At 39.0% G+C, this 16,632-nt stretch overlaps 1 protein-coding gene across 4 annotated transcripts in view; it reads left to right on the top strand.

Annotated features, from left to right (window-relative positions):
- Window positions 1-9,183, top strand: part of SH3RF3 (SH3 domain containing ring finger 3) — a 334,675-nt gene extending 325,492 nt beyond the window's left edge. For 3 of the 4 annotated variants that reach the window (XR_012715086.1, XR_012715087.1, XR_012715088.1), the window contains 3 exons: window positions 2,879-3,213; window positions 6,049-8,013; window positions 8,264-9,183. Coding sequence is in view for 1 of the 4 variants with exons in the window: in XM_075265116.1 (XP_075121217.1) it covers window positions 2,879-3,213; window positions 6,049-6,217 (504 nt within the window). In the remaining 3 variants the exon portion in view is untranslated. Of the gene's footprint in view, window positions 1-2,878; window positions 3,214-6,048; window positions 8,036-8,263 lie in introns of those variants that run through there. The other variant, XM_075265116.1, reaches the window with a different exon arrangement.
- The last annotated feature ends 7,449 nt before the right edge of the window (window positions 9,184-16,632 follow it).

Here is a 16,632-nt window from a genome sequence, read left to right on the forward strand (position 1 = left end):
CAGTATTATATGCTCTGCACTGGTCCTCACACAGCAATATACGCTCCGCAGTGACCACCACACAGAATTACATGCTTCTTATTGGGCCTCACAAAGTATTATATGCTCCGCAGTGTCCCCCACACAGTGTTATAGGCTCTCTAGTGGCCCCCACACAATATTATAGACTCCACAGTGGCCCCCACATAGCATCATATGCTCCACAGTGGCGCCCGCACAGTATCATATGCTCCACAGTGGCCCCCCCACAGTATTATATGCTCTGCACTGGTCCTCACACAGCAATATACGCTCTGCAGTGACCACCACACAGAATTACATGCTTCTTATTGGGCCTCACAAAGTATTATATGCTCCGCAGTGGCACACACACAGTGTTATAGGCTCTCTAGCGGCCCCTACACAGTAGTAGCTGGTGTTATCATTATCCTCTGGGTTCTCCTGAGACCCCAGAGTGTAACAATCAGAGGCCCAGGGGAAGTGATTAAAAATAACAAGCACTTATACTCACCTTACCTCACCTCTCCACTGCACTGTGCATTTAATAATAACACTGGTTATACTGAAGGCTTTTAGCCGTATCCTCTTGCTTTTGGCTATGCTATAATTATATTTTGCTCTGTGCTGAATTTTGCTTTTTACACTGAATTGTTTCATTTTAGATGAAACATTCCACTTAAACGTGCTTTGTTGGATGGGAGTCAAATGATACTTTTCATGACATACTTTAAATATGCTGTAATTTTCTGCACATTTTTATTCCTGGAAAATGTTCTAAAATTAGAAATTACAGAAATATAATTGCATGAATAGATGATTTCTGCAGACTTTGCTAACAGATAATTGTAGCTGAACAAAGCAAAGGTAATAATAAAATCAAGTGAGTTGGTGTTTCCATTGACTAAAACAATGAAAATCCTTTATTAAGTGTATAATGTATACTTATGGTATCAGCTTTTCATCCGGTAGACTTCCAACACTAACTTAACAATCTTTGGTGAATATATACAGCATATCACATCAGATATAACATTAAATCCACTGACAGGTCAAGTGAATAACATTAGTTATCTCAGTACATTGCTACTTATCAGATCTAATTGACAAAGGCCAGATTGTGATAACTCGATGATTTTGGGTGAAATCATTTTCTTATACAGCAAGCAGGATTTGTGGAGTGTTTGCAGTAGCCAGTGGTTATTGCCTACCAAAAATGGACCAAGGAAGGTCAGCCGATGAACAAGGACATGGGCTAGCTAGGTCATAAGGAGTGAACGCTAGCCCCTTTGGTCAGGTGTAGAAGATCTATGATAGGTTTCAGATCATACAGTGACCCTCAGCTTACTGTGCTGGTGGATGCATAGTTACACACTGGTCAAAGATCCTATAATGATACTGGTCTACTGGGAAAGTACCTACAATAGGCATATGATTATCAGAACCAAGCAACGCAAGAAGGTGGTTTACATGAATCACGTTTTCTTTTATATCATAGGATGGCACCAGCAGGGAAGAAGATAAGGTGACTGAGGCAGTGCAATGCTTGGAGCAGTGTTTTGCTAGGAAACATTTGATCCTGGCATTGAAGTGGATGCATCTTTGAGACTCACTGCCTACCTGCAGTAAACATTGTTGTAGACCAAATACAATCCTTCATGGCAATGGTATTTCCTAGTGGCAGTGCCCGGTCACAATGGAAACACCAGGTATCAGTACCATGACTAACAGGGGCTTTCCCACAAACATAACCATATTTATAGATTTAGACAATTAAATATTTTTGCAAATGTAAATGATTCACGGTTGTATCCATTGGCAGTAAGATGGTGTGAGAAAACTGCTTATATTTGCAAAAATGTTTAACTAAAAATGTAACTATTCCTATGTTCACGGAAAAGGAGCCTTTAAGAAAACACAACATCGCTGGAAAAACAAGTCCGACTCACAGAGGATCCTTCTCACTATCTACAGGATCCGCTGCTAATTTCTTAGTGCCAGATTCCACTGGACACCTTCAGAGTTCTTATGAAGTCCATTTCTCAACCACTTAGCCTTGTTTCGGCAGCATGAAGGGAACCTTCACAACATTCATTAGACAGGTGGATTTATTGTTATGGCTGAAGTCAAGCTAACATTTATATCCATGAGTCTTTGTACATTCAGACCTACTGGTGTATAGAATAATACATTAAGTATAGTATAAATACAGTTTATAAGAACCAAACCATATATAACAAAAATTACTATTTATTTATTTATTTATTTCTTTATATAGCACCATTAATTCCCTGGTGCTTTACATTTGGGGGTTACATACAGTACACAAAATATACAGACAAATATAATACTAACAGTGACCGAATGGCACAGTGGGATCGAGGGCCCTGCCCGCGAGAGCTTACAGTCTATGAAGGAAGTTGCGTCCTGCTTCTTTCCCTTCTTCAGTGCAATATGAAAATTACTTTGTACTAGCTCTACAATCTATGGTTTACTTATTATGTAGGAAACAACCCTATTAATCATGGACAGTTGCATTTGATGTGACCTACAGATGTAGCAGATTTAACCTGAACTTCTGCAATTGGTTAAACTGCTGCAGTGTGACATCTTATCACAAAAGACAAGAAAAAACAAGTCATTGAAAAATGTCTTTCCCAATGTCTTTTCATTGGTTTATGTTGTTTTCTGTGATAAGATATCATGCGGCAGCAGTTTATCCAATTGCAGAAGTTCGAGTTATCTCTGCTACATCTGTAATTGTTCTTAAATAGTAATGGCAAAGAAAAAAATGCTTTTACTATTGTACGGGCGATGTTTATTGTGATATGCTTTGCTACATGTCCAGTTTAATACATTAATGAAAAGTTTTATCTTCTAGAGAGAAAAAAAAGGTGGATTGCTCAAACTTCTGGCTGGTGCCTCTGCAAAAAAGAAGTCCCGCTCTCCGCCATCCATTTCACCAACACATGATCCTCAGGCTATGATGGAAGGTGTAATTCAAGGTGCTGTAGGACTTGAGTTCTCAATGACCAACCATGGAAGAGCAGGGTCATGTCCCATTGAAAGTGAAATGCAAGGAGCAATGGGGATGCATCCATTACATAGAAAAACTGGCTCTTTAGATCTGAACTTTTCAGTTCCATCACCAGTAAGACAGCCTACCTGTGCTATGGTGGCTGTACGCCCAGAACCCAAATCAGTGTCCCGAGAAAGGTAAGAACATTTTTGAAAAAATAGAATTATATAATGTATTGCTTGCTTTAGTAATTTGCAAAAAAGCCCAAATTTTTGACATAGATTATGGGTCAACAACTTTCAGCTCTCCAGCTGCTGTGAAACTACAGTTCCCAACATGATCCATTCACTTCCATGGGAGGTCCAAGAACAGCAGAGCAAGTATGCATGCTGGGAGTTGTAGTTTAACAACAGCTGGAGAGCCAAAGGTTGCCTACCCCTGTTATAGAAAAAGGGAAGTAGATATGCTACATGCTGCGGTTGTTAGCACTCACAGCAGTCCCTGTCCTCAATGGGACAATCTAATATGCTTATTACATTCACACCCCTAAGAACAATTTCATTAGTAACCAGAAAGCAGAGTACCCAAAAGAAACCCGCACAAACATGCAAAAAAACAGGCAAACTCATGGATAGTGATTCCCACCAAATAGGTACCAAAGATTATTATCATAAACTTATTATGGGACAAATGGATGTAATGTTTTTTCTTGAAGCATGAAATATTTAGTTTTTTTACAGGAACATCTCTACACAGGTCAAGGACATTTTCCTTTAAACGAATGGAAAGCAATTCTAAAGACTCGAAATGAATTTACATAAATGAAAAAGTGAATCCCCAAGAAACACATAAAACTCTTTTTGAGTTAAAATTAGTATGTTGAAATGTGATTTAAGCCTTTTGTGAAGGTGGCCATTGATGTGATTTTATGCTGTCAATGCAGAGTGATTACTTTCTTCATTCACTTGGAAAGATAGTGGCAGGCCTTAAAATCGTCTAAGCAAATTCACGTTAACTGCTTCCTCAATATGTATTCGTAGCACGATGACACTTCCAAGCTAAACTAATAAACTCATCTACAGCACACAATGATTTTCTTGAACTAATTTTACTTTTTGCTGCCATAAGCTGACATCTGGAAGGCAGGGGTGTGTGGAGGTGTCTGGTAGGGCTCTTAGACTACGGCTTTCTGAGAAATAGAAATTCTATTTAATTAACACAACCTCAAAGTCACATACAGCCTACGAGATAGCATCAAGTCGTGTTATCTGCAACATACAGGAAAATATAATTTCATTTAGATATTCTCAATAAAATGTGAAAACAACTTATTTTACTTTCTTGCCTCTCCGTTGATAAAGGTGGCCATACACAAAAGTGCAAAATATGGAAAATCCACTGATTTTGATGAGATCTTACGTGTATAAAGTGTGGCAACAAATGATGCCAGGGGACAAGGATTATGTACACGTGGATTTTTAACATTCACAACAATCTTTTGTGCTCATGGGAGATGGCTACCTCTAGAGAGGTCTGGCAGTGGATTATTTCCCTCTTCGCACTATAAACACATGTCTTTATAGCAACCAAGCATCTATGTACATGAAGGAGTAGAGATAGCTTTCTTAGGCTAAGGCTGCACGTAGAGAGCAGCAGCCAGAAAGCTCTGCGAGAAAAACCATGTCGGCATTTTGGTTTTCACAGAAAACAAAGCACTTTTCAGAGTTTCCTCTGCAGACTTTCTCCTTCCTTTATACCTATATGGAAAATGCCAGTATTCCGTAGGTAAAATTGACATAAGTCATTGCATGTCCGCTGCATATTTTGTTCTGCATTGTGTGGATGGGATTAGCCAGAATCCCATCCAGTTTGCAGTTAATGTAAAATAGGGCCAAATCACGGCATTTACTCTACATGGGGCCCCGGCCTAAAGGTGTATAGTCAGCTCTAGTCCGCCAGGCTGCCAATGATTAAGGATGTAAATTCTGCAAATATTTTTATAAATGATCCTTTATTTTTATTATGTGTGCTCATCAAAAACAGAAAACGCGCCCACCAGCTTAAACTGACACTTAAATCAATATATGAACATAGAACGGTCCATAACAAATAACTGCAGAGTCTTGAATCCAGATATCCTACACAACCCACAATTTGGAGCACTTTTTCAGTAATTTGGTCAGGTATTTGTTTGCAGGTGAAATTCCTAAATGACACAATACTCCTTCCAGTCTAAGGAGTTGCGGAAAAGCTGTTCATTCAGATTTTGCAGCTAAAGGTAGAGATTAATTGAGGAGAAAGTATAAGTACTTCCTAGATAGTTCTCATTACTTCTCTAACCACTACTAGGTTTGGCTAAAAAAGAATTGCAGCAAAATCTGCAACAAAAAAGCAGCTTTTCCTCAACGTGGGGCCTTAGGGCTCCTTCACATGGCTGATACGCTGGCTGCTTTAGAACGTGTAAACGTTCTGTAGCAGCGGCGTCTAAAGCAGATCGCTTTGTTTTCTATGGGAGCCGGCAGACGCGCGCTCGCCATAGAAATGAATGGGCTGCTTTTTCCATTCATTTCTATGGGGAGCGCACGTATGCCGGCTCCCATAGAAAACAATGGGAACTGCTTCAGACGCCGCTGCTACGGAACGTTTACACGTTCTAAAGCAGCCAGCGTATCAGCCATGTGAAGGGACCCTTAGCTGTAATATCAATTGTCTTGGATAGTTCTGCTGAACCACAATATGACTGGTATAAGATGTAAAATATCTAGCGTGTACTATGTATGACCACTTACCTTTATTATTGGAATAGTCTCTTGATGCCTAGAATTTCCTTATACATTGTAGCTAACCCTTATTGGTTAAGGTCTTGCTGGTTATCTGTAGGACAGCCATGTTATTAATTATAGCCAGAGATATACATTACATAAATGATACAACTGTATTATTGTACTGCCTGAGACACATAAAACAAACTGCTTGTGATTGTAAATTTGTTATAATGTTATCATATTTCATAGAAATGCTCTCAATTTCAGATATCGAGTTGTCGTTCCATATCCACCGCAGAGCGAAGCTGAAATTGAACTAAAGGAGGGTGACATTGTGTTTGTCCACAAGAAGCGGGAAGATGGTTGGTATAAGGGCACACTGCAAAGAAATGGAAGGACAGGGCTTTTCCCTGGGAGCTTTGTGGAGAGTTTCTAACTATGTCATGCAGCATTTCCATACAATGAAGGAGCATCTGACAAAGTACCGTGTGGAACATGGTGGGTGTTAACATATGACACAGAATAAGCACAAAACATCAAAGGAAACAGATGCCAAATCACTATGAGTTGCCATTTTGACTTCCAAAGATACCATCGGACCATCAGCCTATGATCAAAACAAAATCGTACATTTGGTGTCCATCACTGGGAAATGGCTGACTGGAAGATCCAGTGGTATGTTGGAGTAGTGCCTTCTGTTTGGAACCATGAACTGAGAAGATGCACATTTTGACCATGTTTGCTACTTGTGATGTATACATCATACATGAAATTACTTTAAAATGAATCTTTTATTCTACGCTAACTTATTTGTATACACTGCAGTGTTCTTATTACTTGCCTATGCAAGAGGAATAAATGATAAGGATCGGCCATTGGGCTTTGCACATTTAACATGATGTAGTGGATTGTGATACATTCTGTTACAGTAATAACTGCACAACAATGGGCACAAGGTTATAAAGAAATTCTAACAAAACTTAGATGAATATTTACAAAGCATTGAATGTTGGACCTTTTTTTTACTTGTAAGATGACTTTGCAGAAGGATTGTTATAATATGTTTACATTTTTATTTAATGTGTTTATGAATAATTATAGTCATATCGAAGCCTATTGGTTTTGATCAATTGTCTTTCATTTTTATTAAAAGTGGTGAGAACCAGCTCAATATAAGAATGGCAGGGAAGGCAGAGATGGATCATTGTCAAAAATGCAAATGTTGGGAAGACATGAAATTAAAAAAAAAGAAAAAACACAACAATTTGGCTGTTTCTTCTCAGAAATAGTGCCAGTCTTGTCTATACGTTAAGCCTGGTGCTGCAGTTAAACACCATTAATATAACTGAGGCAGAGCTGCAATACAATATACATCCTATAGACAAGAGTGGCGCTGTTTCTAAAAGGAGGCAGTCATGCTTATCTGATGTCATAAAATCATTAAATCTGACATATTTGGATAGTTGTAAATGCGATTGTAAGTTATTCGTGAAATGAAAAGAGCAGTATTTAAAATTATTGAAATAAATCAGAATCATATATTTATTAGAGACATATTGTGGGGATAAGAAATTTATTATAGATAAAGTAATGATATAGTAAAATGTGCTTGTAAAAAGAACACTGCAAATCCCTATGAGGAAAACGTGTACAGATTGTAAAGTTGTGTTGAGTTCTGTCCTTCTCATTTAGATACAGTTCTGGAACTGTGTGAATGAAACGTAATGTCTGGCAACAGAAGTCCTCATCTAGTCTATGCCAATAAATAAACTGACCAGCAACAAAGTATAGGTTTCTAGGGACATGTCGTGCAATAATTTTAATGGGCACATTTTTCTTAATCTGAGAGAGTCTCTAATACGAGGAATGGAATTGCCTGCAGGGTTTCTGCTGTGTGCCACCATATCTGAGCCATCAGAAAGAGTTATCAAGAATCTCATTCTTGTATGGGCATCTCATGAGCAGACGTTTCCACATTTTAAGGCAGTACTAACATGAAACCTCTGCGAGTACAGCCATTAGATATTGCCTCGGAGCACTACACAATTTTATTTTGTTAGATTTACTCAAAATATTGCAAAAATGCATACCTACATGGGAAATCAGACGTTTGTGGGAGTAAAGTAGAGCACTCATGCTCCTCAAGGAAGCCCTATACCAGCCCTTTACAAAAGTGATGTGTGCCTGAGCCCTTAAAGGCGTGGTCCAGGATTTTTTTAAATTTAAGGCTGGGTTCACACAAGATTTTTTGGACCGGAATTTGACGCGGAGGCTGCCTCAGGTTCCGGTCCAAAAAACGGCTAGCCGCAACTGCAGCATCCAGTCACTGCATTCCACTCCGGATTAGGCCCAAATGAATGGGCCTAGTCAGGAGGGAGGTGTTGCGAGGCGAGTAAGCCTGAAGAAATAGCATGTCGCTTTTTTTTTCTGCCGTATCAAAATCTTGATCAAAAAACTCTGTGAACCTGGCCTTAAACTTAAGTTTAGCATAGGCCATAAATATCTGATTTGTGAGGGGCTGACAGCAGGCCCAAAAATGGATCAGCTGCTCAGAGGTGCTTCCAATTGGTGTACTCTACAGTCCATGGAGTTGGAAGCAGATATCTATGTGCCCTGTATAGTACTGGGAGCCATCACGTCAGCTGAGCCCGACCACTTTATAGGACACAGACCTATTTTCTTCTGGCTCCGTGTACTATATAGTACATGGATTGTCCATACTCCCCCCCTCCTCCTGCCCAACAACTGATCTGTGCAGTTCCCCCAACCATCACCAGTCAGATATTTATGGCCTATCCTACGGATTGGTTACAATTAAAAATTAGATATTGGGCAACCTCTTTAAGCCAGAAAGGATTGGCTATAGCAAAATAGATGTACATTTTTAATACATATATATGCACAACCTTAGGGAACATGACAACACATTATAGAAAGCACGCTTTTAGCAGAATCAGGCTGCACACATGTACAGTATTACAATAAAACATGAGCAGAACATGGACTTAATAAAACTGTAAAAGAACACTATGATGAAAAAGGCGCATTTCATAATGTACATTGAAATTTAGGCTAATGTCATATAGTCAGTGGAAAAAATATAAGATATTAATATATATGAAGATGCTGTGCATTAAAGTATAATTTCACCCCAGAGATATTCATTACTTAGATGCACATTACATACACTCACTGGCCACTTTATTAGGTACACCATGCTAGTAACGGGTTGGACCCCCTTTTGCCTTCAGAACTGCCTCAATTCTTCGTGGCATAGATTCAACAAGGTGCTGGAAGCATTCCTCAGAGATTTTGGTCCATGTTGACATGATGGCATCACACAGTTGCCGCAGATTTGTCGGCTGCACATCCATGATGCGAATCTCCCGTTCCACCACATCCCAAAGATGCTCTATTGGATTGAGATCTGGTGACTGTGGAGGCCATTGGAGTACAGTGAACTCATTGTCATGTTCAAGAAACCAGTCTGAGATGATTCCAGCTTTATGACATGGCGCATTATACTGCTGAAAGTAGCCATCAGATGTTGGGTACATTGTGGTCATAAAGGGATGGACATGGTCAGCAACAATACTCAGGTAGGTTTTGGCGTTGCAACGATGCTCAATTGGTACCAAGGGGCCCAAAGAGTGCCAAGAAAATATTCCCCACACCATGACACCACCACCACCAGCCTGAACCGTTGATACAAGGCAGGATGGATCCATGCTTTCATGTTGTTGACGCCAAATTCTGACCCTACCATCCGAATGTCGCAGCAGAAATCGAGACTCATCAGACCAGGCAACGTTTTTCCAATCTTCAATTGTCCAATTTCGATGAGCTTGTGCAAATTGTAGCCTCAGTTTCCTGTTCTTAGCTGAAAGGAGTGGCACCCGGTGTGGTCTTCTGCTGCTGTAGCCCATCTGCCTCAAAGTTCGACGTACTGGGCGTTCAGAGATGCTCTTCTGGCTACCTTGGTTGTAACGGGTGGCTATTTGAGTCACTGTTGCCTTTCTATCAGCTCGAACCAGTCTGGCCATTCTCCTCTGACCTCTGGCATCAACAACGCATTTCCACCCACAGAACTGCCGCTCACTGGATGTTTTTTCTTTTTCGGACCATTCTCTGTAAACCCTAGAGATGGTTGTGCGTGAAAATCCCAGTAGATCAGCAGTTTCTGAAATACTCAGACCAGCCCTTCTGGCACCAACAACCATGCCACGTTCAAAGGCACTCAAATCACCTTTCTTCCCCATACTGATGCTCGGTTTGAACTGCAGGAGATTGTCTTGACCATGTCTACATGCCTAAATGCACTGAGTTGCCGCCATGTGATTGGCTGATTAGAAATTAAGTGTTAACGAGCAGTTGGACAGGTGTACCTAATAAAGTGGCCGGTGAGTGTATATGTCAGTGAATAGGGATATCCATGGGATCCAGCAATGCCTTATTTCTACCACAGCTTTTCTTTCTATTCATTTACCATATTTTGTGATATTCATGATATATAACTTGTATTGTTTAGTCCCCATTGTATTATTGCAGGAAAACACAATTGAAGGAAGGCGTTGCCTATAGCAACCATAAAGATACTGTCGTTCTTCACCCCTTTAGTGGATAAAAGATTTAACCTTATTGGTTCTTTGGACAATGTCTTCACTTTACTTTTACACAAGTTTTCTTAAATATCCCCAATGCTATATGTGGCTTGTCACAAGAAAGATAACATTTACTGTATGGTGGATAATGCATATAATTGTATGCTGCTCTAATCTTTGGCCAGTACCCCAATGTATACCGGCCCAACAGAAGCCAGAAGGATCCCTTTATTCCCAGCATATATTCAGCAAACCTAGGGCTTGAACTCAGTATGCACCAATAATAATAAACGTAATACCTCAATTAACAATTTCATGAAAGGATCCCAGTTAATATTACCATCGAAACCAGCAGAGCGCCCCTCTAAATAATAGTGCCAACATAGTGCCCCCTATAAACAGTGCCAGCAGAATGCCCCTATATACAATAGTGCCAGCAAAGTATTCTTTATAGACAATCGTGCCAGTAGAGTATGGCGGTATTATTTATGGTTGTCTAGGGGAGTAATGGGGATTCACTTTCAATATAATTTTGTTTTACTTATTTAATTTATTAGATCTTTGTCAATAAATTTAACATAGTACAATTCTGCCCCTACTGGAAGGAGCCCATTGCATGTAAACTTGCTGTATATTGTACAGCTCACACTAAAATTATTGTAAGCTGGATGAATGCATGTGACCATTGCCAGCCCACAAGCTGTATTAGCGGAGGGGACACTTATAATCACTATCAGCAGCCCCCTCCCCTCATGTGTATAATATGACATAAATACATTATGTGCCCTCATGTCCTTATTTCATATCTGCTATAAAAACTAAATAAAAGAATTGCAATTTAACGCCTCTCTCCAACTCTAGAAACTGTCAGTCATCTTGTCTTAGAGAGTCCCTGTGGAGGAAGGGCTGGTGACATGTATTGAAGATGTGTTTTCTCAGAATGACAGGAAACACCACAGCTGAAATGCTATTCATATGTACAATATAATGAATAATGTAATACATATAGTACAATAAATCAGATAGATTAGAAATTCAGAAAGATCTTTCCAAAAGAACCCCTCTTTGCAAAGACCACCCCTGATCTAGACAAGATTTTTGTCTGAGAAACATATTAAATTCGCATGCGTCCTATGAATATTGGTCCCATATTTGAAAGGTTCATCCTTCTAGAAGACCATTTTACATTGCAATTTCAAAGTGTTACTGTCATTTCATTACTTTAATATTGTGTATATTGTGTAAGCGGTACATTTTGAACATTTTTGTAATATATTTTGTTAAGAGACTTTGAATAATTTTATTTAAAACTTGGATCTAAATTCTCTCCTTAAGAAGGTTCTAACTGAGCTAAGGGAAGTCTTCCGCCTACTGTGTACAGTGCACACTGAGTACATACGGCTACAATTACGTTCAGCGGCAGGCTCTATAGCTCTCCTGTGTACTCTCCTTGTCCTGTCTACAGATTTATAAAGTGTTTTACATATATTGTAACATGACTTGCTGCTAAGATTACAGTTTTCTCTCTCTTTCTGGCCATACAGTGAATATGTAGAGGGATATTGGATATGGACTCTCCTTAGCAACACTTAGAGAAACTTTAGAGTTTTTTTTTTCCATACAAATGATCAAAACCCCTTAGTAAAATATACTACAAAAATGTTCAAAATGCACCCCCCTACACAATACTAAGTGATAGTGACACTTTAAGTGATTGTCCCAAACAGACATTACTATAAAATGTACCTATACATAGGTACCATGACAGTATTCCATGTCAGATCAGGTCTGCTGAGGCCAGTGATTTCTGTAGAGCAAGAAGAAGCCACCAGCAGCCATAACACAGTGTTCAGTGCGACTACCAATGAAAAGAACCGTATTTATCCATATTTATCTCCTTCTAGAAATATATTTACCGGTACAAATAGCCTCCTTGTGATGATTGGTTTTTTCCTAAAGAGTCAACTTTTTCTAGTGAATTCATTTTTTGCTTACAAACATTTTCAGCGGTTTTCTATATTTCTACATTTCTTATATAACTATTTTTTCTTATATATATATTTTTTTTGGGTAAACATCACCACTTTCATCACTAAATTGTACATGACTCTGGACATGTAATATATAACATGAAGACCAGTAAGATTAAGTATACTATACTTTATTGGCACACCTCTCCTGGCCACTTCTAAAAGCTCATTTACAATTCACTTACCCAATGTTTCTGCTAATAAAGTAAATGGGCATTATTTAAAGCTGCACTGTTGTCTGCACTAAAGCACAAAAATACATAAAAACATATAGGCTACTAACTGTACTGTAAAAGTATGTTTAACATAATGAGCAAATTCTGAACATGTGAATGGGCCCTGGGAAAAAATGTGTAAAACCTTACAATGACCAGCCATAGATAAATGTATCACTGAGAACAAATCTAAACTCTATGGCACCTCTACACCACATTAGAATAAGATAATCATTTAATAGTCCCACAATGAGGAAATTTCAATGTGTTACAGAGACATGGATTGTACAGTAGTATATTGCAATAAAGAAACACATACAAGATCAGAATAGCAGATAGAAAAAGATACTGGGAGTCATCGCAACTAAAAACAAAGAAAAGAAACAACTTCTGGATCATTATGTTAAGTCAGCTAGATATAACTAAAGTAAGAATATTTTGTTTCTCTCATCCTGACTTTAAGCAGATGATTAAAATAATAAAATGGGGGAGACACCGAGCGCCAATATAGTGTAGTAAATACAAACACTCTTGGTGATGATATGTGATTGGTCTCTTACCTATTGATGTTGTGAAATAGTCACATCATATGAGCATATAAAAGGTGTTATAGCAGCAGCTCTTTGCCTTACGCTGTGGAACAGCGTGATCCAATGGTGATTCCTCAGGCGATTCCTCAGGTGATTCCTCCACTCCTGTCGGACTTGCCTGAGGAATCACCTATCATTAAGCAGATTATTGGCAGGGATTCCTACAGATGACTAGTAATCGCCAGCATCCTCCACATTGGCTTCCATACAGAATTTCATCATATTTGACTTGATCGGAGCGATTTTTAGAACAACCCACAAGACGGATGATAAACTTCACCAAATCACACAAAGTTTTCAGATTGCTTAAAAAAATTATTTTACCAGGAAATCAGAATTTGTGGACAGGGGGAAACTAGGAAAATAAAATTATAAATAGGTGTAATGTGTATGTACAGTCTGCAGCTTTTTTCATGATTTTGGTGGGATCTGATAATCTATACATGTGTATACTTATCATAAAGGCAGTCCATAGGGCTCTTGGGTAGGGAGTTGGCTAAAGGGTCATGAAAACACTAACTATGGAGAAAAATGTGAAATCCTTCTATCCTGTGGGGCAAATCCCATCACCATACTGGGGGCTTATCTCAACTTTTGCTATGGGTCACCCTGTCTTCTATTTCTGCCTGTGTCTCCAACTATCTATCTATAAGGATAGGTACTGTATATATATATTTATATTCGGCAACGTTTTGGGAGCTCATTCGCCAATCTTATTGTTTTTTATTTCCAGTTTTGGTATCCAACAAAACAAAAAGTACTTATCAGGGCAGCAAAGTGCCAGTCAATCATAATGCAAGCACAGAAGGGATCACTGAAGCAACTATTTCGACATACTCTATAGGGTACCCTAGGACTCAAGACTTCCATTGTCAATATGTAAAGACCTTTATTAAACTGAGCCGCCAGATATTGTGGATCAATCATTTGGATCCATCCAGCCATAAGAACTAATAACCCAATATGAATGTAGTGACTTGTGGATGGGCAGGGGCTAGAACAACATGCTGTTTTTTATTTATCTACTAAAGATGTGGCAAAAATCCCATTTTTGTGCTGTGATTTTGCCTAAATCACTCCAGAATGGGTGACTTGTGACTATACCCTATAAGAGAATACTGTTCGCTCTGTTGAACGTGGGCACGTGGTTACATCAGCCTACAGCAGGTATCATAGATATTTGATAGATAACCCATAGTTTTTAATACTTGTAACAACAGCACAATGATAAAATGACTACAAAATGATTGTTAAGAGTATGCCATGTGAGAGATATCACTGTATAACGTCTGCATAGCCACCTTAGCTCCAACTAACCAGATTTTACATTTTAAGTTTTCTCTTCGAATTCACCATTGTGGAAGTTTCTACTACCCCGAGTCATCTGTGTAGGCTTTTTATGGAAAATGTTCTGTATATTCAATGACTGCAGCAGTGTTTTCTGCTTTTTTAATCTGGCATTAAATGAATGACCATGTACGTTAACTTGTGAAAATGTTAGATGTTCTAAAATGTCAGTGCCAATAAAGAAGGCAAGTATGGTTTCATATTGTGCACCTTTATCTATGGGGTCCATGGAAGCTTGTGTATTCTCCTCTGACAGACTCTTTTGTACAAACGCATAATCTGGTGTATTCAGACTGTACATGATCAAATCCTTTGTAGTTTGCACAAACCTCAAAATGTTTCTACCAAGTATGAATGTTAACATTGAATCTTTGACATATCAGGCCTGCCTGGTGACCATCCAACAACGAGAGTGTGTTTTGTTCTTCAAATAAAACAAAGTATCATAATGGATCCATTTTAGTGTCTTGATTTACGTCGACTTAAAGTGTAAAATGCCAATTTAGGTGAATTTTTAGTAAATTACAGAGTAATTGCTTGATTCTTTCATACCATCCATTGCCAATGAATGTGGATTCCACTTATGGTAAAGAAGAAGGATTTGAAGATGGATCTCAAACCAGGAAAACCAACTAACATGCATTGTGATGAACATTGGTTTATAGGCTAAAACTAACCATACACTTTACATAGCTGTCAGCGGGCCCCTTCACACGGCGTAAGCGCTCGGCTCATTCCGAGCCGTACACGTGAGCGCTTCTAAACACTTTCCATTCACTTCAATGGGAACGTTTGTAAAGCCGGCTTTGCGCGCGCTCCCATTGAAGTGAATGAGAAGTGTTTAGAAGCGCTCATGTGTACGGCTCAAACGCCGTGTGAAGGGGCCCCTGACACTACCATTCACATGCAAGATTATTATTCTCTGTACATGACCTCAGACATGAAAGCTTTTGTGTCTTGAAATGGTTATTGTTATCTTTTTCTCTCCGGTGCTTATTCCCATCGGATCTGTAGAGTGGTAGAAGGAAAATCTACTGTAAGAAATTTCTTGAAAATGCATGTTGCCTCTATATTGTTTGCTTCGCAGATAACGTGCATATTTATGGGATGAAATTGCTTAATGTTCCACTAAATGTGCTCACTCTCAGCAGGAGGGGGGTCAGCATTAATGCTTCATATAAATCCTACCTAAGACATAAAGTCTTTCAGCCAGAAAACGTTCTTCCTCCGCTTCCTGCAGAGCACTTTCCTGCGCTTTCTTCCTAAAGGGTTTCTCTGTGTTTAATATTTGAAAGCATTTTATGAATACCATAAATTATAATATCAAAGTGACACCCCAGAATATTGCAGGGAGATAATCCAATGTTTACTATACCAGATATTTCATTAAAAGACTTGGTATCCTGACAAGTCTGCATGTACAAAGGCTCCAGTATACAACCATAGGACAGTATCCCCTTTTCCATCTAACTGAATGATTACATATTAACCAAGATAGATAGATCATAGATGTCCATTGTGGGTAGGTTTTATTAAGGGTTTTTTTTTATTATTTATATGTCCCATATAAGTGTAACTCATGAAAACTGTATAAATTGTATGTATGAACAGAAATCTGAAGAGCAAAGTAGAGAAATAAGATAAACTAAAAATTTTGTGTCGCTTTTTAATGCTCAACATATGGGTTTGTTTACATGGCCTGTGTAAGGACAGCACACAACCCAAGGTTGGTGTGATTTTAATAAGGATTCTCAAAGACATGCAGCTTAACCCTGTCAAAATGTACATTTTACTGACTTCCACCAATACTGATTTTTAGCACATGACAGGGTGTTGACAGCTTGCACCTTCCTATTAAATGACTGAATACTAGAGATGAGCGAACAGTGTTCTATCGAACACATGTTCGATCGGATATCAGGGTGTTCGCCATGTTCGAATCGAATCGAACACCGCGTGGTAAAGTGCGCCAAAATTCGATTCCCCTCCCACCTTCCCTGGCGCCTTTTTTGCACCAATAACAGCGCAGGGGAGGTGGGACAGGAACTACGACACTGGGGGCATTGAA

The sequence above is a fragment of the Leptodactylus fuscus genome, chromosome 2, assembly GCF_031893055.1.
Source record: "Leptodactylus fuscus isolate aLepFus1 chromosome 2, aLepFus1.hap2, whole genome shotgun sequence".
Classification (NCBI taxonomy): domain Eukaryota; kingdom Metazoa; phylum Chordata; class Amphibia; order Anura; family Leptodactylidae; genus Leptodactylus; species Leptodactylus fuscus.